The sequence below is a fragment of the Egretta garzetta genome, unplaced genomic scaffold, assembly GCF_000687185.1.
Source record: "Egretta garzetta isolate BGI_Z169 unplaced genomic scaffold, ASM68718v1 scaffold46, whole genome shotgun sequence".
Lineage (NCBI taxonomy): Eukaryota > Metazoa > Chordata > Aves > Pelecaniformes > Ardeidae > Egretta > Egretta garzetta.
This window is the reverse complement of record NW_009260268.1, coordinates 4554617-4579833: the sequence shown is the minus strand read 5'-3', so window position 1 is coordinate 4579833 and position 25217 is coordinate 4554617. Positions and strand designations below refer to the sequence as shown.

Below are 25217 nucleotides of genomic sequence, written 5' to 3'. Positions count from 1 at the left end.
AAGAACACAAACACAAAACCCCATGATGAACGCTACTATCTACTAGCAAGCCACAAATAAAGGACAAACACCAGAAAAAAAATTCTGAGGCTAACCTTCATAGTACTAACAAACAAACAAAAAAAACCCCACACCACTAAAAAAACACCACAACTCCCAACAAAACCCAGTATATCTTCTGAGAAGGACTTCAATCACACAGACATTAACAGCAGACACAGATAAGGACATTCAACAAGTCAGAGTAAGAGGTGGAAGCCAACTGAAATCTACAGATAAACAAATTACCCATATCAGAAATTACATGAATGGCACGAACCTGCATTTTATTCTTCCATCTCACTCACTGCTCTTTCTTGTTTCCCAAAGACTCTTCTAAGCAGGCTACAAATAGTAACAAAGGAAAGCATATGGAATGAGTAAAAATGGCTTATTACACCAAAAATATATATCCTCATGAGTTTTCATCCTTTCCAAGCTCTCACTGGCTTTTTATTGACTCATTTGTGGGAAAAAAAGAAAAGAGGAAAAAAAAAAATTAAAAAAAAAAAAAAATCCTGCCTGATGAGAGCTGTAGATATTATCCTAGACTAGGTGCAACTTTGGGCAAAGAAATGCTTGAAGAACATTACCCATGCACATACTCACTTTATATCACATATAAAGAAAAATCTGTAACAACGTGATAAGAAAGTCAGTGAACGCGTACACCATCATTGAAAAATTCTCCCTCTCTTTTTGAAGAAAATATAAGGGATACAGAAGTCAGAATAAAGCTGATCAAGCGGATGCAAGAAAACCAAAGGGAATGCAAAGTGTTTATTCAGTAACACCAACAACCAACAGAAAGTATCTGCTACTAACTTAAAAAGAGCTAAGAGTTCTACAAGAAGAGACATCATCACCTAACAGTCCAGATTCTTCAAGCCATTAAGAGTCGGTGTACGCCATGGTCTCAAGTGACTGTAGCGAAAAAACTCAGCTGAAGGGCTGGGAGGACTTTGTAGTGCAATAAACTATTACATTACAAATAAGACAAGATGTAAAACAAGAGCTCGAGAGGGAAATCTCCTTATCAATATTTCTGTTTACATGAATCAGAGTCGCGTACACAGTCAGCGCAGTGCATTGCGTATATGAGACAAGCCCCAGTAATGCAATCAGCATGATATCAAATGAGCAACAGGGTTGCTTTAAGAAACCAGAAGGACACAGCATCCTGAAGCTTACTGATTGTCGGGCCGAGGGGGACACTGAAGCAGCAGATAAAGATGATGTATTTGTTGTAAACTTTCCAGCATTCAGGCTTAACTTGTCCGAGTTTGATACTCCCCTCTGTGGGTGGAGAAGCCGAGGGACTGGCTGACGTCACCCAAAGAGCATGGATAAAGTGCAGTGCCCACAGCTGTGGGATGAGGAAAACTTCCTAAGAGGTATACGAGGTCGGCTGCCCTGTCTGGCAGGTGCTCTGCTGACAGCACCCTTCCTCCTACAGCTCGGCTCCTCACGCAGACCTGAGGAAAAAGAACAGTAACCAAGAAAAACCTGCCCAGAAATGCCACAAAACGTTATTCTCCAAGGACCGGCACCCTGGGGATTCAGGCTCTCAGGAGGAATAGATTTTAACCAACCCTTAATCATAACCAGGGTATGTACTCTTTCCATTTCCCTTCTGTTTATTATATTTATTAGCGATTGCAGATTTTTGCCCTTTACTTTTCGGGAGTGCAGGGAGGCAGATGAAGCTGTAAGTAAATTAGCAAGTAGCTGCTAGTTCTGAGGAGAGCCAGCTGAATGCCAACAGTTTTTACAAGTTGTGTGTGACATGTTTCTGGGGTTGCTTTATTGGTCTAAGAAACTTTAGCTGCCTTTGTACTTATGCCTCAAAAACTGAATTTAAGTGCCTTGGCAGCAGAAAAACTCTGGCATGATTTCCCCAGGCATTCAGATGAGAAAATTAGTTTTGAGCCTACTAAGGCCAGACCCCACTTTTATCATTTTCACGACTAGCCTCTGTGATCACTGGGGGAGAAGACTACTTGGCAGCAGCTCCTCACGTCTGGAAGTTTGTGCTTTGCTAACTCCGTGCCAACTTTACAAGATTAATCTGACTCTCATTTAATTAAATCAAGTTCTGATTATTGCCAGCAAAGGTAGCAGCACCTGGTTTTACATATGTAAAGGTTTTCACTTTCACGAATGTTAAATCAGTGAATTATTAGAAAGTTATCCAGTCCTGAATATGGAGGAGAGAGCTCTTTGGTGTTTTCTGCCATATTTAGAAACAGACAATTTACCTTACACGTCTAATAAAGGGCAAGAATTCAAGCCTTCATTTTTTCATGGATTTTGAGCTATTAATTGCAATTTATTTAAGAAACCAGTTATTCAATGAATAGAGCATATAAACCACTGTCAGCTGCCCTGCATCTACAGATATAGATCTACTTGAAAGACAGGTTATGTATTTTGATAATTGGTATGTTTTGAAAATTTGGTCACTGCATATCAGGCTAGAATTAGTTCTCCTTATATTTTTGCTGCTTCTCAGAAGCTCAGACACACCGAGTGAGTGCTCCGTGAGCCTCCAAATCAGCAATGCTTTTTTTTTTTTTTTTTAAAAAAAGCCTTGCACTATGACTCAATATATACACTATGCCTGGTATTAAATAAACGTCAAGAGCCTTGAAGGACAGATACCACCGGTGATGCTTTGCAATAAATATGCTTCTAAACAAGATACTGTAGGAAGTTTAGGGACCAACCTTTTACATATTATACTACTAAAAATTAATTTCATTTAAACACTTATTCCATATTTATATAAGCATAAAAGATTTTACTTATTTTAAATAGAAGTAAACCAGGCTGCTATTATTTGACTGTATGTAGCTTCATAACAAATACTCCTAGGACATAGTAAAACCTTTGGAGAAACAGTAGACAAAAACATTCAATGAAAAAGAAAAAATCTCTGGATGTTTTGGGGCCTTCATTGCCTTTTATGGGCCTCCAAAAGAAAAATAGTTTCCATTATCTCTAATGAAAAATATTTTAGCAGTGCCTGGTTTGTATTTTCTTTGTGTTTAGATTAAGTGCAATGAAGTTTAAAACTGCAATAACAAACGATGTTACTATAAATGTAACTTTCTAAAGAATAAATTATTTTGCATTTGACTCATACCTACCAAATGCCTTACAAGACACAAGCCATCGGTTTCTAGCATATTACAGAAATGCTCAAAATCACGTTTCAACTATGAAATAAAATATATGTAGGAAAAAATGACATGTTTAAATTTGCTTAGCTCAAGATCAAGAATATTAATGGTAAATTAGTTTCAAATTAATATTTTTGTTGCCACAACATACATTTAGAAGAGTCCCTAAATAAGTATTCATGCAGTACCCCTTAAGAAGTAGTGAATATTTTGCAAGATTCATGTGCCTTGCTTTTGCAGGCCTAGGTGTTCCTTTCATAAAAGGTATCACCAGCAGCCCATGCACATTTGGCTTAGCTGTCCTGACAAGAGAAAAAAATATTAGCCACTAAAACAATAAAGAGAAATTATTTTTAAACACATTTTGAATACAATAATTGGACAGGTGGCACGTTTGATTGGATATAGTCCTTGTTCAACAAGAGAAAGCTTATACTGGGACTTGTCAAGGGAGACAGACAACGTAAGAGATCATCATCCACCTGTCTAGAGAACAGATGTCATCTCAAAAGCCCATCTGTGATTTCCCAAGCAAGGCAACTCTCTTGACTGTTTCAAGCAAATGCAAAAACCACAGATCACGATCACTGGGAGGCTGGGAAGAACAGGAGGGGACTAAAAATAGACATATTCAGATTCTATTAGGTTCAGAAACAGTGAATTAACTAGACATAATGAAAACATTTCTTGAAATCCTTAGACATCTACATAGATGCACAGAAATTACATCAATGAAACTGATCAAAACCTAGTCTTAATGAAACTGAATAATTTGAGTTTATTCTGACCACAAGATAACATTTTGGGTTAAGTGTTTAGAGGAATGTAATCCTAGAATTTAAGTCATATTGAATAAAGCATTACAGAAACAATTAAACCTTGTAGAGGTTGGAGGGAATGGCGAAATATTATCATCTCTAGATTTAAGTTCTATGCACGTTTACAGATCACAATGCAAATATTTATATTAACTCAATTTTGTATTTAGCAACTCTGTCTGCAGACATTCATAATTCTTTTCAGAAAACACAGAGCCCGAAATATTTACAAAGGAGTACCATGATGAGCTTCACAAGTCAGATGCAGAGATGTTTTCTTCAAAGTTTCATAGGAGACATTGCCCCTTTATGTGGTTAGTTAGTTACCTAGTCCCTGACACCATCTGCATGCTCAACACATATCCTTGCATTTATCCAAATCTGATATACCTAGGATACAAGAGCAACAGGCGTGCCATACAGACACGTCCTGAAGAGCAAGGCAAAAATTTTCTCAAAGCACCAGTAGAATCTATCTCATGCAGCAGGGATGAGCAAGCAACAAACATTACAATCATAACATGATTCTAAGCATTCACAATACACATTTAATGCATTGCTAGTAAGTTCCTTAAGAAACAGTATCCCATTACTGAGGTACCACAATATCAATATTACACGTATATACCATGGTGGGACCTTGCAATGTACAACCTGTTCCCTTTCTGTAAAATGCAGTCTGCAGTACTTTTGTCTGCCCCCCTTCCCCACAAGCAACAGTCAAGATTTCCCCCCAAAATATTGAGGAGAGAGAAGAGCTGGCACCCGGCTGTATTCCTCCTACCCCATCCTAGTGGCAGATCTCCATGTCTTTCCATCAAACCCAGGAAGAGCAGATGAGGGAAAGGATTATACGAGGGAATGTAGTTCTGCACCCCAGAAGGCCTGGGCAAGTAGAGCTCAGCACCCCCATCAAGGCGTTCAGGCCAACAGACACATCCCAGAAGCCTGGCAATAATCAATTCAGCTCAGGAAGAGGAAAAACAGATTCCTGCCCCCTTCCCTCCTTGCTCCCACCAAACAATGGTATTCGCATCCAACCATATAGTGGTATCACTGCAGCTGGTGAAAATATGTTAAGAAAATCCAAGGGATTGCGCATTATTACCAGCAACACCGAGTGGGCCGGGTCCTGCTAGCAGCACAGCTGCAGCTGCTAGACAGATACCCTACTTTATAAGGCAGGATCATTATCTCAGTACATTGTTGAGGTATGCCACAGATACAGCAGATGATTTGTTGTGCCACGTAAAAAGCATAATCTACCAAGTAACGCATGTGAGGATTATTCAAGCAAGCTTACTCTTGAGAGGGAACCACGCATGGCTGGCTTTGCCCATTTTGGGTATCAGAGCATCAGCAGTCACACTCGAACACTAAGACTTCTGCTGCAGATTGTCATTCCATGCACACCCACAACATGCTAAGCAAAGTCAGGAGCCATTCCATGTTAAAGGGAGAAGAAGCATTATCATACCTCTACCCCTGTCTTATTACAATAATGTAAGTGGCCTCAGTGTAGTTCATTTACACTTACAGCCTTTGAAGTTTGAGAAACAGAACATTTTGGAGACTCTGGGCTTAGAATTTATGAGCAACTTCCCAGATTCATGCTCAGATTATTAAGGCACCTTAACACTTTGTTAAACACCCAACACACGAGTCCATTCTTTTGGAGGGTGAAGGGCTAAAAGCCTCCAGCTGGCCACAAGTACCCATTTGGAAAGTTTGCCTGCCTTGATAATAGCACATGCATTGCAGTTTGTTAAAGTGAAATAAAAAATAAGTTTAGATGCTGGAATGAAGAAAAAAGCCCATAAAACAAACTAAGTTCTTTGAGCATTCAGATCCACCTAACAGAGATGGACAGCTGGAAAGAGGAGAGAATTACTCTATTTGGCTGATTTTTGCCATTGTTTCAATACTAATACAGTGCAACACATATCAGAAAGAATATTTCCACTTGACTTTTATGCTGACAGTTAGCACTGTCACCTTCAGGGGCAGCAAATCTGCCAGGTTTACTATGGCTGGGGTTCAGAACATACTGGAGGTATAAGGGCAGCTTACTCTCTTCCTCTACTTGAAAACATCAGAATTTAAGGATGTCTCTGTAGCACATTTTTCAGTCCTCCATAACACTTCATTATTTTTAATAACTAAGGTAGCACTTGCTTTGGCCATAGCAGAACCCACGGTGAGATAAATTCTCTCCAATAGCTTTTTTACTTCATACATGGCACAGATCAGAGAACTGCTCTTGTAAGACTATATTCATATTTTTGTCCTTGACACTGGGATTCATTTACTTAAAAATAAGCAGCTAGTGTTTCTTTAGATGAATCAACCTGCCCTCTTTGTTTTGCTGTTCTAGAAGAGCTGAATTTCAGAAATTTCTGTGCTACATCCATCAGTTTCATGTTGCTGTCTGGGTTATCAAAGGTCACCTAAAATGGCAATACACCTAAGGGACCTAAAATCCCAGTCAGTGACCAAAGACCTGTTTAAATGGTGTGGTGGTATGAGAAGTCACATGATTACAAATAAAGGCCTGCAATTCTAGAACAAGCTTTAATAGTATCTAAGGTCATGGCCTCTCTACGGTAGTTATTTTAAAACAGAATTATGTTGCATTTCAATTATTTTAACCATGATATAGATTATCAACAAGACAAGAAAAAAAAAGCAAGCATAGAAAGATAAGCCTAGGGCTATTTCTATGAATGCCACTAACACTGGTACACTTCCGTGAGGTATGAATTGCACCACACAGATCACTTTGAAGGATCAGGACCACTGTTAGTCAAATGCAATGGGACCTAAGCGAAGCACTTTAAGGAGCTCAGGGTCTGGATTAGACATGAATAAAGAAAAAAATGTCATTTCAGTATTATTAGTATATTTATGATTACTTAGCGATACAACATGAGAGGCCAGGCTAGCAGAAGACACATCAACTGCTGTATTTGTCCTTAAATGTGATAAGACCGCAAGTGGCTTTCTGCTTTATCCAGTCATTGGCACATCATGCACATAAACATTAGGTAGCGCAATTTCTTAACAGTTCTATTTTTCTGCTGCTGCCTGGAGTTGTAAGGGAAAAACGTAACTATTTCAAGCAAATTACACAATGGCAGTTGAGACAGAAGATTCAAAGACAAGTTACAGTAACTACAGAAATCATAGTGCAAACTATTTAACACAGAAGTGTGAAGATAATTTCCGCCTAATTTGAAGTTATGATGAATAAAGCATTTATATGGTGATCTAACAATAGAGCTACAGAGGGTCTGGCAGAATTAAGAACTCACTTTTTTTGGAAGCAATCATATAGTTGTTTACAGGCCCACTCTCTCTCTCCCTCCCTAGCCCAATAGGAAATAGGGAAGCATGGTGAAGTTTATTTTCTCTATCAATTTTCAGGTATGCATGGTGCTTAAACAGTTAAATTCTGTTTTTTTCAGATTACACCTGGAAGTAAGGCTTCAGCTGCCAACCTGTGTCCTGGTGATGTTATTGTAGCTATTGATGGGCTAAGCACAGAGAACATGACACATAATGACGCCCAGGAGAGAATTAAAGCAGCCGCACATCAGCTTTGTTTGAAAATAGAGAGGTATGTATACATGTCTGCTTAATTTCTGGAAGGAAATACTACCCAACCAATTGTACAGTACAACTATTATATAGTGTAACTATTTTAAATAATCTTAAGAATGTCACAAAACCTTTAAAATTACAAGCACCCAGACACACCTCACCAACTCCAGATCAGGCAAGACTCCCCAGAACATGTCTTCACGGGCACAAGAGGAATAGCTTCCCTCAGGCTACTCACCACATTTACTGGGCTCTGAACCATACCACCTACTACCTCTGCTAACTCCACAAGTCCTGTGTTTGCTGTCAGTAAGCAAACAGTCCTTCATATTTTGGGGAAATAATAAAACCTTCAGCTAGCTATCACTTGTTCAGCTGCCTCTCTGCTCTAACACTCCCTCAGCCACAGGTGCTTATCATTGCCTCCTGCTCCCGATCACAGACAAGCTACTGGTAAATCCTCCCAGTTAAGGAAAGCAACATCATGTCAGACCTTCATAAGGGGTAACAAAGGAGGGGGTTTAAAGCCCACCTCTTTGGTCACAATGTATTAAACCAAACACAGGATACTCAAAGCAATGTTCAAAACAAAACTAAACTAGAAAACTCTCTCTTACCTAAACTGCAGGAGTCCAGAAACTTGTTGTGTTTGTTTCTCTCAACTAAAGCCAGCAAGAGAAACAACCTGCATCTTCATATCTCCTGAGTTTGCTCAGCTTAATCAGAATCACCTAGCACGCTCTTTCAGCTGTCTCCAAGAATCAGACAGCTCTGATTGACCTGAAGCCCTCGAGGAGGCACAGCACTTTATTACAGCTGACCACAATATTCCTTTCCAAATACAGCAGGTTGGTTTTTTTGGAAGGAGCCTTGTCTAATTACTAGAGCACATACCACAGTTAAAAAATTCCTGCAGTTAATTCTGGGTTCTGTTACAGATTGATGTATGCCATTTAGCAACTCTCTTTAGGAAGTAAATTTCAAAACATAAGCGTAATTGTGCCTATGAAATAATATGTGCACATTTTTAAAATGCTAGATATTTGTATTTATATAGCAAACAGCACTAGATTAATATTTAACATTAATATTACACTATTTTAAAATTAGCTGCCAAATTTCGCTTTGTCAGTGAAAACAGAATTGTAAATGGTATTTGCATGTTTGCTATCTCTGCTTCAGTGACTGAAAGAATCATCTGTGCAACTTCTATTTACAGTTGCACATACACTTTGCATACCTAGCTTGCACTCCTACATTGAAAAGCAGGCTTTGCATGGATATTGTGGTCATAAAAAAAAAAATTGATATTGTTCCGGTTTAGGATTATCACTAAGATATTCACTTATTTGTGCAAAATATTCTGAGGACCCAACATTCCTTCTATCAACTATTAAAAAACCAAAACTGTAAAATGTGTGGTCATCTCAGTTCAGAAAGGCACTAATTTCCCTTTGCCTTTCATGACTACAAACAAATTGTTTCCCATTGTTCATAGCATACATAATTTTTTAAAGAGTAAATACACTTTTCATATATTGTTTACATACAGTACACATTATATATAATCGCTGAAGTATATTTATGTCAAAACATTAAAAAAGCATAGAACAAACTGCAAATTTTCAAGCTGCATTATATTTTACAGGGACATATACAACTCTACAGGAATTTGAGTTATTTAAATTCTGCCTTCCTTCCTTTCTTTCTTTCTAGGTCAGGAACTAAATTATGGTCCCCACAAGTTTCAGAAGATGGCAAACCACATCCCTTCAAGATAAATTTGGAAGCTGAACCACAGGTATGAATTCTTAAAAGTTACCTAACCATCTCTATTCGCCTTTTTACACTCTAAATGATCTCCCTTGTGGTCATTAAAACTCTTTGAATAGCACTTCATCTGCCAGTTTAAGCTAATACAAACCATCATTATTATGATATGTATGAACATAATTTTGTCTGATTGGATGTTTCTGATTTTTCAGCTATAACTGAAACAAAACATTAACAGGTTACAACACATTCTCATTGTTCTTTAAAACTGTATGTATCACCATAGTTTTATCACGGAAAGAAAATATCTCCTTTTATTCTGATACGGTTTAAGTTGCTTTAACTCTTAGAGATACTTCGTCATATGAGGAAGTTCTTCAGTCAGGAATAAATGTCAAGTACCAAAGCAATATACTCAGCACATCACAAAAGTCATTGTGATGTAACAGTCAGTTATAGAGATCCATTAATACTGGGTCTTCTTACTTCCATACATTTTTGTACTACACCACAGAACTGAAAGTTACAAATTTGTACAAAACCCCTGTACTGATCAATATGCAAACCACTCACTACTTCTAGCGAGCAAAGTTTTGATCCTTGTGAATGAGCAAAGCAAATCCAATCAATTAAAATTCTCTCTCTTCAAACTTGCACTCAGTCCCTTGTGCAAAGCTATGAGCCAAAGTCTCTGTACTGTTAACAGTTAATTAGCTAGCAGCTGTCTACAACTACTGCTTTATTCCTTTGTCATTCCTCTTTAACCTATATGAACCTTCGCTGTTCTCTCAAGAGAGAGAAGGGAAGAGCATTCTGCTGATCCTGGCCTTCCAGGATCAAAGCAAGTATGTCAAAGTATTTATTCTGTGCTACCGTAGAAAAATGTAAGTGCAGATTCCATTTCAGTAAATCCTATGCAATAAATATTTCCACCAATTCTGTCTTCACAGAGACACTCCAAAACATGAATATGGCATTTCAGTGTTCCCATTCTCTCTCTTCTTTCCAATCTACAAACTTGCATTAGGTGATACAGCAAACCTCATCATAAGTAACAGAGCCTCTTCAGTAGTAGGAGACAGTATAGTGAAGAAACAAAACTATTTTAAATGCGTATATTTGTGGAATAGCTAGGAAGTACGTAAGATAATAGCAATGGAAAAAATTCACTAAAAAAGCTGTAGAGAAAACCATGTAGGCATGTATGACAGGAGAGCAATCCATTTGCATGAAAGCTGCATTCTAAAAAGGATAGTTAATTAAAAATAAATCACAAGATTTCACTGACTGCTATTTGGCAGAATATTGAAAAGCAGTCTCTGCTGGGCAATCAGAAAAACTGTTTCTCCTAGATTAAATAGGCAACCTCTTCATTTTAGTATGTCTCCCTCTTTCCTTCCTAGGAAAATCGGGAGTACTGAGTATATTTAATAAATAATAGGCACCAGAAAGTAGCAAAGCCTGTAAACAGATATGTTAAACCATTCTAGGGATGATTTAAATTTTAGATTAAATTCTTCCATCAAAAGATCCATCACACTGATCTCCCTGTGGAAAAAAACACAGCCTTTTTTCCTACAATTGCTGAAATCTTAAATTAAATTTTACTTTAGTCACAACACACAAGACCCAGCAGCATGTATACCAATAGTGAAAACAGTACAACATCAAAGTTTCTTTAACCTCAGATAACAAATTATTGCTCAATTATAACTTGTGCTGTTTATGTCATATTAGAATTTGCTGAAATCCAACAATAAAGGCATGGAAACTCAGACGAATGAAGAAAAATCCAAAAGCCATATAGTATTCCGACAACTGTAAAACACTTTTATCCAAAAGTATTGTACACATTGACTGGTGTGCAGAAATGGAAAATCATTCAGTTCTATAAGAAGCATTTCCACTTAAATAATAATTCAAATTATGCAAAGGTCACAGATGTTATAACTGTAGTCAGATTTTTTTCACTCTTGCCAAATAGGCATTTTAAAGTTCACCAACAAGTTTCACAAAGGGAAGTCAATAATTTAAAATACATTATAAGCCAACTAAATAATAATAGATGCAGACTTACACAGTCTACTTAGTAAGTATCTAAATTCTATTTGCAAGCTAATACAAGATAGTTATAAATTAAAATTTATTTTAAGTTGTTCAGCAATTTAGCCAAATGTTTGGCCAAAGAATGCTTACTTTAGCTTAAATGAATGAAAATTATTCTGCAGGTGCTTGGAGAGGGTTATGTCAAAACTGATAAACAACTAAATACTGTGCCCACCTGCAGCTATGGAACAGGAACCTTTATGCCATAGCAAACTTTTGCATTAGGCTGAGCATCCCCAAAGAGTCATTTGGAGATTGCTACAGGCAATTGTCATAGCACAACAAAAGCTCTCACTATTCTCGTCTCTGGAGAGAGGAAACTGAGGCAACAATTCTAGTAAGTAACTTACAGCAATAAGTGGCTGACCAAGAGCCACTCTTGAAAGCTACACATTCCCTCATAAGAACCAGCCACCTAATTTCATTAGTCTGGAGCAACCTATAGCGTGATGGATAAACAACAGGAAATAACAGACTACTTGAAGTATTACTTATTCAATCACATCGTGTTCTGTATAAAAGCAATTTAGAACATAAGCTTCTGGAAGAATATAATCAGGAAGAGAAAAAAAACCAATCTAAATTGCAAACTGTGTCTTATAAAATTATTTTTAAAATCCTTTCTGCTGTATTGTCAATGTAAAACAACACTATGACCTGTAAATTTTTTCTCAGTTACAATCCCTTCAGCTTCATCTAAGATGAATTTGTTTCCATTACCACAATTTCTTGAATTGTTTTTATTTGGGCTTTTCTTTTTTGCTTCTATCTTTGCCTTTGAACATTTTGTTCAGTGCAACTAGGCTTTTGGCCATGAAAGACATTATACATCCCTGGGAGATATAAATATACTATACGCATAGATAAGTATAAAAATATAAAAAAAAAAACCCAAACCCCACTGTTCTAAAAAGTAAGTTTGTAGTCTATTACCACATATAACCAAGTTTTGAAACAATATAATTGTGCTAGTCTAGTTTTGACGACCTACCCCCTCTTCCATAAAAGCATTCAGAGATGAAGATTTTAGCCACAAGATACCTCCAAAATGTAAACATCTGTGTACTGTCACAGCAATTATCCCCAAGGAATGCCATCATTTGGTCCGTGTTGGATAGATTTTGACAGACTTTGGGGGCTACCTTCGTTCTATTCCTGATACTTATATCAATGCAAAATGCAGTTAGCCCTGCAAAAAGGACATCAGTCAGCTAGAAAAAAAATTAAGAAATGAAATACTGCAATTCTCAAATATTCCTGATTAGGATTTTCAACAACCTCCAGTTCTCATTTAGCTTTTGAACTAAAGGAGGACTTTTCACAGATTCAATGAGATCCAATAAACACAAGAGCTGGACTATTTTCGCTGCTGTATGTTCTGTCACTGACATTTCATATGAATACATGAGTTTAAAAGAAAATGGTATTTAAGTCTAACTAACTGCAAATACTTGTTTCGCAACTGTTATATTGTAAACATGCTATTATGGTGTCACATGTCTTCTGTGCTGTTAATTTGTCAACAAGAAATAAAAAAGGGGATGAAATGACAATGTTCATGGTTGGTTTTGTTTGTTTTGTATCATACATGGATTTAAATCAACTTTAAATACTTTGACATTAATATTTTATATTAAGTAGACATGATCCTAAATACTAGTAGATTATTTCCATTTACTAATACCTTTTGTTAATTGCAACCCAGTTCTATCAGACAGAAGCAAGGAATTGCAAGTCAAGTCTTTGTGCTCATTTATCTGATTGCCGCTTTTAGTAGCCTCTTACAGTGCAATGCTGCTAAACATTTTCATTTAATAAAACTGCTTTTTACTATTTGCATTTTCTGGTTGCACATTCTATATAACCATGACTTTTCTTTAGGTCTGTTCCTAAATGTATTTCTGAAATTGTTGTTTTAAATGAAAACAAAAGCGCCGATTCACATTCAGGTTTTCATAATTTTTAGAAGTCATTCACAAAGCTTTGAACAGAGACTTGATATTGTCTGAGAAAGGAAATAATGCTCTGAGGAATTAAGAAAAATCTACAGATGTCAAAAATGTGTCCATGCTTATCTAATCTATTCTTATTATCTTGATTTATTCTGTTGATTTGAGTATTCAAATATCTATTTTGCTTTTTGTTAACAGGTTGTCTTTATTCTAACTGAAAATTTTTCTAGCATTCCTAAAGGCTAAGGTAATTTTTAAAAGGCATTTCTACATCAAAACCCACTTTGTTTAGAATTTTATTTAGCAGAACAAGGAGACTAGTTCGTACAGCTTGCAAGACATAAGTGAAAGACTACAATTGCACCTGAAAAATTTTTAAGTTGAAGATGTTGGGTGTGTCACCATTAATACTATGTGATGGCAAATACCAGACAGTGTAAACTGTACACAGTGATTAAGCCAAAAGCTCTGGTACCTAAGATACAAGTTTCAACAATTTGAAATAAATCTCATTCAGCAGTGTCAGAACTTAAGACTGTCTACAGGTCATATGACACAGTGGGATAGCAAAATAAATACAGAAGTGTTCTATAGTATTGTAGATGTATTCCTAGTACACCTATTACACTCAAACCCGAAGCCAAATCAGAGAACTGGCAGTGATTGCTATGAAAGTTGAAGTATTAATGACCTGTGCTATCTTAACATTGCAAGTTCCAGTCTCTAAAGAAGAGACCAGTTCAGATTGTGGAAAACTATTTGTTAGGAACAAGGCTTTTTACTCCATACAGATGGACGTTCAAGTGCCCTTGCAGTGCTGTCTCCAAAGACCGCTGCAGGACATAGGAAAAGAGGATGGACTACAGCAGCAAACATTCTTCATCCACTATCAGAAAAGGAAAAAAAGCCCTCAGCAGATGACAGCACTATTTTTTCCAAAGTCTGTATTTCTGTGGATTAGGGATGGACCTGAGCTGACAGGGACTCAGAGAAGACTGTACTAAGTATGCATAATACAAATAAGTGAATTTTCACACAGTCAGCAGTCTTTATTATTCCTGGCCAACCACTACAGAATAACATTGTAAGTTATCTGAAAGATTATCAGAGAGTTTTGTTCCAGGTCTTATCTCTGTGAATTCCACAACTGGAGGAAATTATCTGGGCCACCAATAAACAAACTCGTATTCCAGAAATAAACATAGGCAGAATTATTTCCAATTATACAGCATCACAATTTTTGACACACAGGTATGCTTCAAAGTATGGAATAAGTTCAGAAGAATGTCCTCAACCTGATGCATATTCGAGACTATTTCTGCTAAAAGAACTGTTAAAAAAAAAAATCTGTTTTCTATGCAAGATGTTTATAGTAAAATCTTTATACTTTTGTGAGTCCCTCCATCAGTATGTGACAAAAGAGCAGAAGCCAGAGATTAGCACTAAAGCAAAGCAATTAAGCTAACTATACGTCAAATGTCTCTAAAAGAAGAATGTAAACAGTGCAAAATCTAGAGAACTATAAAACAGGTTACTGTAATATTTATCCCTCACATTTCTTAAAGTTGCACGCTATTTACAAATGTGGAACGCCTTCTGTTTGCCCTGAGGCAGGAAAACAAGAGTCTCTGAATGTGTGTGGCTTAAGTAGCATATAGAAAATTCATGGGAAAATATAGTTATGCTCGCACCAGTTAAAAAATAACAGTCGCAAAAGTAAAAAATGCAGAGATTAACAATACTGATGTTGTCAGATTTACTCATTACTAGCTTTGGTGTGCATTGTAGCTTTGTGTATTTTGTCTGCCTATCATGTACAGGAATTCAAGCCTATTGGTACAGCTCACAACAGAAGGGCCCAGCCTTTTGTTGCAGCAGCAAATATTGATGACAAAAGACAGGTAGTGAGCTCCTCCTATAATTCACCAATTGGGCTGTATTCATCTGGCAATATTCAAGACGCGCTTCATGGACAACTGAGGGGTCTCATTCCTAGCTCATCGCAAAAGTGAGTACTTGTATTTACTTATAATACATGGCCATTTGTGGTTTATCACTGTATGTTCTGTTGTCAATTAAAAAGTCCAGCTCTTGCTGTTTTTTTCTGATAATCAGGAGTTTATCGATTATCCAAAAAAAATGGTGATAAATGAAGTGATTTTTTCCAACACATAAAACTGTCCATTCAGCTCTGTAGTAGCAACGCTCCAGGCAGCTAAAATTTGCCATCTATGTTGGGCTGCAACACTACCTACTGTCCTTCTCTCTTGTAACTGCACCTTACTCTGAATGTTTCTGAACACTGAAGTGATTGTATTTTGAGTACCAGGAACGTACAAACACGCTTACTTCATGGTTACAATTTTAAAAGATTGTTAGCTAACTTTTAACTAGAAATAAGCATTTGTAGGCCAAAGAAAGTTATTTTAACCCTCTTTTCTTTACAGGACATGAACTACTTTGAACACAAGCACAATATTCGGCCCAAACCTTTCATAGTCTCAGGCCGAAGCAGGTTATAAACTCTGAGTGCTGTGCTGGATTTGGATGCATGGTGTTATTTTTTAATGGATACTCACCATTCACATTAATAAAGCATACTGATGCATTTGAAATTTACTTATAGTGGTATATAGCCTAACACTGAAATTAAAAAATAAAAAAAATTATATGGTTTACTTGCAGAGGTGAGGCTTGAAATTCAAGTTTCTGTTTCTGAAAGAAAGCAGGTCCATGCTCCCATCTCAGTTACACTGATGCGAGTCTGAAGTAACTGTATTCATGAACCTGATCCAGTTTACAGTGCAGAACCAGATATTGTATACTTATAGATCTATGGCACTCTGAAATTCCTCTGTGCAAATGCGTGTAACTTGTTAACTTGCTAAATAAAAGCTAGCTAATTATATAAGCTATCATCTAGGCCATTCAGAGGTTTTAAGTTCGCTTTTCAGGAGATCTCTACTCAGAAGGCAACTAATGCAGAGCTAAAATAGGCGAACTATCTGATGCCACAAACTTGTAAAGCTCTAAAATGCAGAAAAGCTTATATATTTACATCCACCATTTTAGTGTAATATTCCTCTATCATAACTGAGGATGAAATGCCTCACTATTATTTACATTATTAAATACAGAGAGGAAAAAACAATGCAAACTCTGTGGCTAAAAATGCAAGGAAGCTCAAAAGTGCAGGAGTGATGCAATACATCGTGATGCTACCCTTTATCCTCTCTAGCAGAAGCAGTTTTTACCAGTGGATTTAGTGTTCTATGTTTCATTCTGAAAGTTTAGAATGCCTGCATTTCAATTATATTAATTTAAATCTGAAAAACTAGGCCAGAAATACAGGATGATAATTGATTCCTGTTTACAAAGGACAATCTTATATGGATTATCGGTTTTGTGAGATGTGTTAAATTTTTCAACCACCTGAGTGATAAAGAGCAGACTGTAGAAAATGGATTAAGTCCCATCCTTCTGTGAACATGAACTATCAACATAGAACACCGCCACAGTGGAGAAATACAGGATAAATGACAAAACAGTCCTTAGCAAACATGCATGACCTCTAATTGTAACAGCACTTGCGTAGTGTACCTAAACTGACTTTTGGACGGCTAGATACCATTTACAGGTACCTAATCAGATTTATGGCGATTCCAATGAGTGTATCAAGAGCCTAATCTCCTAATTCAGAAACCTCAATTACGCCATATTTTCTGTGAAAATATTGAAGTAAATGGCCATTTTCCCAGCATGTCGGATGGGGAAAAAACCTTCAAAAATTAACCTGACAGCAACACAAGTTTCAGAACTTTAGTTGGGCAAGGTCTGCCAGGTGTTCTAGCACTGGAGAAGTCTGTGTTTACAAACTGCAGAATCTCTGACAGAGGGTTTTACATCTATGAAACCTTGGTTGTCACACTGCCTGTTACTTTTTCATCAGTTTGGCTCAATGGATAGATATCCTCTGCTAAACACAGCAAAACCCAAACCACCACCTCGACTGTACTTATCCCTTTAGGATAGAGAGCTGAGGCTAAACAGGACTTTGAGCTGATTCTGGCGTGGGGGTTTGACATAACGGATTTGACATTAGCCATGACTTTGGACTTTCCTCTGGCAAAACTAACTGGAAATTATATTTAATACATTATTTTATTTATATTTTACTTATAATTCATTCTGGTTTAACATTACTTTGGCTGCTTATAGTAAGAGTTGTGCTTTTTCTAGCCTTTTCCTGCTACTTTCCATTTACTAACACTACCAGCACTGACAAAACTTACTCTACTGCAGGATCTAAAGGCAGCCTTGATTATTCTAAAAGACAAGACTGCAAATTTATAGGTTAGCCCCATATGAATTTTTTAGCCGGCTCATGCTAGGCGATGATGCAGAACTGTACTTTTGCTTTAGGGCTTGCCTACCATTTCTGGAATTATCTTTCTTTTGATATGTTTTTGATGGTAGAGTATATATTTCCCTTTACATTTTTAAGAAAGTGGTCCTCCACAAATTCCCCTCTGAATCAAAGGGAGAATTTGGGGTCGTCCTCTTCACCCAAGAATAGCTACTGGGCAAAGTACTGTACTATCAAACCGGGAAATAGAGTATTCTCCCAGGTTTACACAGAACCATTCCACTTGGAAAGAACTAACCACAACCCTGATATGGAGGCTGGAAGAAAGAGATTAAGGGAAGCCTTGGTTATGGCAAAGAAATATCCCATAACAAAGAGCCTCTGAGGTCCTATGGGGAAAAGACTGAAGTGTTCAAAATAGTGACACTGAAAAAGACTTTGGGCTTAATGTTCACATTATTTTACTAATCCTTTTCCAGAAATGTCAAATTGGTGTGCAGTAACTTTACTTCAGTAACGCCAAGCAACATTAATATTCCTAAAAAACTGCACATCTTTTTTAATAGATATATATTATATGTAAAATTTACTTCAAAAGCAGTAAAATTAATTCTCTGAATGCAAATCCATTGTTCTTGTGAAGGACCACTTTACATTTCACTGGAAACACTGTAATTTAGAAATGCAAAAGTATGCCTGCCTGGTTTAGTATCTTTTCTTCTTTGAAATGTTCAACAAATATTTATATATATATATATATATATAGTTAAACTGATTTTAAAATATCAATAAATGTCTTATCATAGAATTTAAGGAAATCTAGGAAATGTCACATGTGTTATTTTACACTAATTTATAGTAGTCTCTTCAACTGTGGACTGATTTGGCTGTGAGGTACAGGACTGGAATGATGTGCCTGGGATTCCAGTGCTGCAGGTGTTTATTCTGTCACAGCCACAGAGAACTCACATAACCTCGGCATGCTACCCTTTTGTAGGTGTTAAGAACTACCTAGAACAAAGAATTTTAGGGAGGTTTAATTAATCCTCAATAAAATCTAGCATTAAAAATGTAAAGTAACATTATGTTCTAAATTATTTAATCCATCAAAGAATTTTTACTATCTTTAAAGAAAATGCATGCCAGAATTTTAAGGTTTGCTTTATAACTGGCATTGATTCTTTTTACAGGAAAATACTTTCCAATGAACACACATACTTTTGCTTTTCTCTACTTTCTATACTTTTGCTTTTCTCTCTCTGTTCTATTTACGCTTTTCAGCCCTGTTAACATCACTGTATTCCTGTACTTTTGTCTTTATTCTCTATAATCCGATATGCATTGTGCACTCTTCTGTAATCTGGGTATTAACACAGTGGATGCAGCACTCCTTCGGGGATTGAGTGTGGCAGTGGACGCAGTACCCCCTCTTCAATTAGCACGGTTAGCTCTATCTGCCCGACCGAGCTGAAAGCAGTGTCTAAGATGGCCCCTAACATTCCCTTGGAAATGGAGCTTCCCGGTGTCAAGATTGTACACGCTCAGTTTAACACACCTATGCAGTTGTACTCAGATGAAAATATCATGGAAACACTGCAAGGCCAAGTTTCTACAGCTCTGGGGGAAACACCCATAATAAGGTAATTAGAGCAGTATCTTTAATATTTATGAATACATGAATTTAGAAAATACCAAAAATCATGAGCTTTAATAATAATATCACACCATTTCTACAGAAAATGGGCAAAAGGGTTAGAGAGAACCTAAGTCATGTAAAGCTATTCAATATTTTCATTAAAATATTAGTAATTTACGATTTTTAACCCAAAGTATTAAAGGAGTCTTTCTGAATTTATAAATAAATATTTCATAGGAAATAATCATCTATTTGTAGCTAATAAATAAAAACTGATTTTACTACTTGGACTATTAGCTGACTGACCACACCAAATCAAAATTCTGATTCCCACCAAAATTCAAAACTATTATCTTAATTATTTAATAAATTAATAATTAATAAAATATTAACTATGTTTTACTTCAACTGTTGAAATTCAGGTTATGAAGCTTAGGAAATCTTGTGGATACTTGTAGCGTTCTAGATACTTAACTTCCATTCAGGACAACTCATTCAGTATGAGTAGCTCTTGTCCAAAAAGAGACGGAATTGACTTTGTAGGCCTAATAATCCATCCCTGACTTATGAATTTTATCCATTGCAATGACTAAAAGTCAGGTAGGAACCTTATGTATCTGTATAATAATGATGATTATACAATAAAAAGTTTTAAAGCACTATTCTTTTATTCAAGGGACAATTCATCATTCATGTTGCTTCATCTTTACTTTTGCATAATAGTAACTTATTTTTCTGTTTTACAACCGTACTTAAGTTAATAATTCATAGTATGTATGGTGTAAACTAAAGCTAATTACTAATATTTTAAATAAGCAATAATCACTGGCACCAATGAGCCTTCTTCAGCACCTTGCAGAATTGGGCTGTTACTAACCATAAAAATCATACTTATATAGAAGTATTTAAGCTCACTCTGTCTGATGAAATGAAAACTGCAGTTCATGAAGCCTTTGCAGAGTGTTGTTACTCTACTGCATTAATATTTATCCTCAATCACAACAATTAAAGAAAAAATTGCTTTTTCTTTATTCTGAAATCATGGATTAAGCCCAGAGTAACCAGATTTCACAAATGCCAGTGGCATTCCCAGTTTGAGAACTGACTCTCTACACAGGTTTGAAATGTCGTTTTTGTTTGTGGGATTGGTTTTCACTATGTAGGCATTTAGAAATGTTCTCTCACACCTTTCTGTCTGTTGTTTTGCCTTCCATATGTAATTGTATTATCACTTGTTTTATGTTTAGAAATATTTTAGTAAAGAGGAGAGAATCAATGTTTTAATTATCCATTGGCGAGAACTGCAAAAACTAAGCTCCTTCTTTTCACTAAAAGCTTGTGATGAGAGAAGAAAGTGGGATTTTCTTCACCAGCTTAAAGACAGCTCAGAGAAATCTGTTGATCAGTGAAGATGCAAACAATTAACATAAGCAACAGGGGTCATTGCCCAATTGCCACTGCTCTTACCTGCTATTTGACAGCTTAGATGCTACCCTGGGAAGCAAACCAAACAACATAGAGCAAATTCCAGTCTAATTCCTTGTGGAATGAGTTGCTTATTTCCAGTGGAAAGTTACCTAAGGTTTAACAGACAGCAGGAGGCCAGTTGTAAAAGGAAATTTAAATATGACATTTATGCATATATCACTGAGATAGCAGACTTCATCGAAGCAAATTTGGACCTTTCTAATTAGTCCCAGTAGTAGTTTGAAATTCACAGATGCCACACATTCAGCCTAATTCATAGAATCATAGAATCGTCTAGGTTGGAAAAGACCTTTAAGATCATCACGTCCAACCGTTAACCTAGCACTGCCGTCCCACCACTAAACCATGTCCCTAAGCACTTCACCTACCCATCTTTTAAATACCTCCAGGGATGGGGGATTGACCACCTCCCTGGGCAGCCCATTCCAGAGCCTGACAGCCCTTTCCGTGAAGAAGGTTTTCCTAATGTCTAGCCTAAACCTGCCCTGGCGCAACTTCAGACCATTTCCCCTCATCCTATCGTCTGTTACCAGGGAGAAGAGGCTGACCCCCACCTCACTACAGCCTCCTGTCAGGCAGTTGTAGAGGGCAATAAGGCCTCCTCTCAGCCTCCTCTTCTCCAGGCTGAACAACCCCAGTTCCCTCAGCCACTCCTCATAAGACTTGTGCTCAAGTGCATATATATATATATATATATATATATGCATTCCTGCCAGTGCATATAGTCATCTACTCTTCCTCTCAGCTACTTAGGATGTTAGTTATCATGACCAATTTAAAACATTCAGGACAGTTTAAAACACCATGAAATACTCTTGGTAAAATCATTGGCTCACGGGTCATTGGAAATTCAACCATCAACAGTTGTTTGGACAATAATTTACATTTTTATCATAAAACTGGCATTACAAAAAGTAAGCCATGTCCCATTCTAATTAAACTAAGAAATAGAATCTCCATTCATCAGTGATCACCTTACAATGCTTCCTACTACGCAATACCTACTTCACTCCTTTTTGTCACCTCCATAAGTTAAATAAGTAACAATTATCTTGGCCAAATAATCACTATATTAACTAATGATCGAGCCAACTTAGAAAAGGAAGAACACCTTCATGTCATGATAACCTCCCAAAAGCTTCGTTTGCTTAGATATGAGCTGTGATTTTAACAACATTCTTGAGGCCAGCTGCTATGAAAACGGAACTTCTGGATACCGTACCAAAGAGCACCTGGTAATACTGCAGTAGATTACAGGAACGCAACTGCTTTGAGGTTAAAACACAGGTATCAGCCTATTTCCAAACGCTGTTAGAGCCAGAAGAGTAATTATGGAAATATACTTTCATGAGTTTGTAGATTTATTTTCAAAACAATTGCATAGATTTTTTTCCAGCACTTTTTAGACCGAGAGGCTTTATAAAGCAATGCAACCTGGAAGAAAGAATCTTTCAGTAGTTGTAGAAACATATTGTGTCTATGTTTGTTTCCTGAATCATATTCTATGCCTGGTAGACCTATTGCTTTAAAGTTATTTTTGTTTAACTGCTTTATCTGCTCTTCCTCCCTGTGATACAGTGAACCATCTCCCAACTCAGTGCCTCAGTCTGATGTGTACAAGATGCTGCATACCAACCAGGAGGAGCCCAGTCAACCTCGCCAGTCTGGCTCCTTTAAGGTGCTCCAGAATTTAGTCTCCGAGGAAGGTGGTTAATAATGACATATTCTACCTGTTCAAAGCATTCTTAAATGTTAGTGGGAAGGGGGAATCAGAGAAGAAAACATGAGCAATCAGAGCTATAAGAATTTCTGAAAGCCCATGTCATTCTGAATCTTATAGATAGCACACCAGTCTCCTAACATTCCCCACCACCCCCCCCCTTGCTTTTACAGCAAGCAATCCCCTGTGTGAATAAAATGGGGGTGTGGATCACATTCTTCAGAATCTCTTCTCAAATTTTAAGATCATTAATGTAAAAAGTTGACTTTAACTGAATGATTAAAAGTTTTACGTGAGAGAACTTTTGGGACAAGCTGCATATATTCATGACACCAAGAAAGAAAACACTCTCTTCCACATTCAGGAAAAGAGAAATTTAAGCAAACTCCTAAAATAAGTTTCACCCATGCCTTCTTCATTCTAAATAAAAACTGAAGAGGACAATATGATTTACAGTCATACTTCCTTCAAATGAAGAAGTTTTGAAAATAATGTTACTAAAGGCTGTGAGATTGTTATATTTACAGTAAGTGTAAAGAATAAAATACAACCAAAATTAACCCAAATGGTAAATATTTAAAACTTTTATATCTCAATATTCGCCAGAGGAAGAATAAATACATCTAATTGTCTATGTATAAGATTGTGGGATTTTGCTTAGCATTTTCTTGTATCTTGCTATAATTTTATATTCATGTCATGTTACTAATCTTTCCAAATTTGTTGTGTGGTTAGTTGTATAAATAAGAAGCTTTCTAACAATAGGTCTTGACTATGTTATGTTGCTATGCTAAAACCGAATCCTCCTCCCTCTCCTGCTATACCCAAGACCTGCCATCACAGAATTAGATATGTCTATGAGACAGAGAGAATTATATATATAATCACTTTTGTACTTGCTTTTTGGCTACAGCTACACAGTAATTTTCCCCATTTTCTAAAGAGGTAGAATCTGGCCCAGTAAACTGGTATAGAGAAATGTCATTGTTTGTTGATAGAAGCAAAAGCCTGCAAATACATCCAGAAGTGTGTTTTACAGGAAAAGTAACTGCATCAGCTGCTTTTATATTAGCCTGCACATAACAGGGTTGTTTTGGTTCTCAGATGGACGCCCCATGGGTACAAGAAGTGTGAAAGCACCTGTAACAAAGATACCTACTGCCATGCCTGGTGTCCAGAAAGTGCCACTGTGTGACAAATGTGGGAATGGGATTGTGTAAGTTGTTTCTTTTTAGTTTTAGAAATCTCTAGCTCAAGCACATGTCCTGAAACAGCACCGCAGACTACAGGAATGCTTTCCAAGTAATGTTCTTGGTCTCCATCTGCAGTAGTAGAAAAATGTTTCTAGAGAACAGAGATACAAAAATATATTGTTCTAAATCCCAAATTTGTACTTTCCACACTTTTGATACAGATTATTTCAGTTTTGACAATGCCCCATCAAAGCTTTAATTAAGGTTTCTCAGGACCTTTTGCAAGTCAATCATTAACGCACACACATAATGAAACCAGCAGTTACCTGTGCTGCATTGTCTCGGGCTGTGAATTCTCAAAAGTTTCTTGGTAGTGTAAAGCATCCTTCTTCCAGCCCAGTGGGAGTATCCAGAAAGCTCTGTGGGCCTATTTTAAAACTACCAAGCTTGTATCTGAATGACATCACAAACTTCAGCAAAAAACACAGATAATGGTGAGCTCAGAGAACACAGTCACTGAGGAAAAGAAATGTGGTTTTTAAAATCATTTTGTCATCATTTTGATAGGTTAGACTGTATTTGCTGTGTTGTAACTGAACCAATGTGTTTCTTTAGACTCTAGTTTTCCAATGAACTATTGAACTATGTGATCAACTCTATAGCATTTTATGTCGCTTACTCAAACTAAGCTTCCAACCTTAAATTATATAGCAGTTGGCAAAACTACCAGACGAACAACCTAAAAGCCTTAAGATAAATACATACCTATAACTTATTTTGTGTCATACTGTGGTTTCTTCTTGCTTTACATTCATAGGGATTAATTGGGTTTGTTTTTTTTTCTTTGCTTCCCTATAGAGGAACGGTGGTGAAGGCACGTGATAAATACCGGCACCCAGAATGTTTTGTGTGCTCTGACTGCAATCTCAACTTGAAACAAAAAGGCTACTTCTTTGTGGAGGGGCAACTATACTGTGAAGCTCATGCACGAGCTCGCATGAGGCCACCAGAGGGATATGAAGCAGTTACTGTTTACCCAAAATGCTAGTCTTACGTTAACACACAAATACATGCATGCACACAAAAAGCCATTAACAGCTTAGAACTGCAGTACAGGTGTCAGGACTTCTGCCTGATTCTAAAGTAGCAGCTTTTAAACCTTTTCTTGTGGGATCCCAAGGGAGGTGGAAGTCCCCATTAGCCAGCAGTAGCTTATTATACCAGTAAAATTCTGCTAAAATATTATCTTTGAAGTTGCCAATATAACTCAATGAGGTATAAACTGAAACAGCTGTACTGGAATAAAAAAAGTGAAACAGCTGAGATATTACATGATTACTACAG

At 36.9% G+C, this 25217-nt stretch overlaps 1 protein-coding gene across 1 annotated transcript; it reads left to right on the top strand.

The window, feature by feature from the left end:
• The first annotated feature begins 1555 nt into the window (after window positions 1–1555).
• Window positions 1556–24921, top strand: PDLIM3 (PDZ and LIM domain 3). The gene is made up of 8 exons (XM_009642410.2): window positions 1556–1648; window positions 7504–7655; window positions 9356–9440; window positions 15918–15985; window positions 19213–19476; window positions 22539–22666; window positions 23785–23896; window positions 24732–24921. The coding sequence occupies exons 1-8, from the start codon at window positions 1556–1558 to the stop codon at window positions 24919–24921; spliced, it is 1092 nt and encodes a 363-aa protein (XP_009640705.1).
• The last annotated feature ends 296 nt before the right edge of the window (window positions 24922–25217 follow it).

Bases quoted from the DNA above. Each gene is read 5' to 3' on its own strand.
- PDLIM3 (XM_009642410.2), top strand. From the start codon at position 1,556: ATGCCACAAAACGTTATTCTCCAAGGACCGGCACCCTGGGGATTCAGG. The intron at 7,656-9,355 runs GTATGTATACAT...CTTTCTTTCTAG, and splicing joins CTTTGTTTGAAAATAGAGAG to GTCAGGAACTAAATTATGGT. The intron at 15,986-19,212 runs GTTATAAACTCT...GTATTAACACAG, and splicing joins ATAGTCTCAGGCCGAAGCAG to TGGATGCAGCACTCCTTCGG.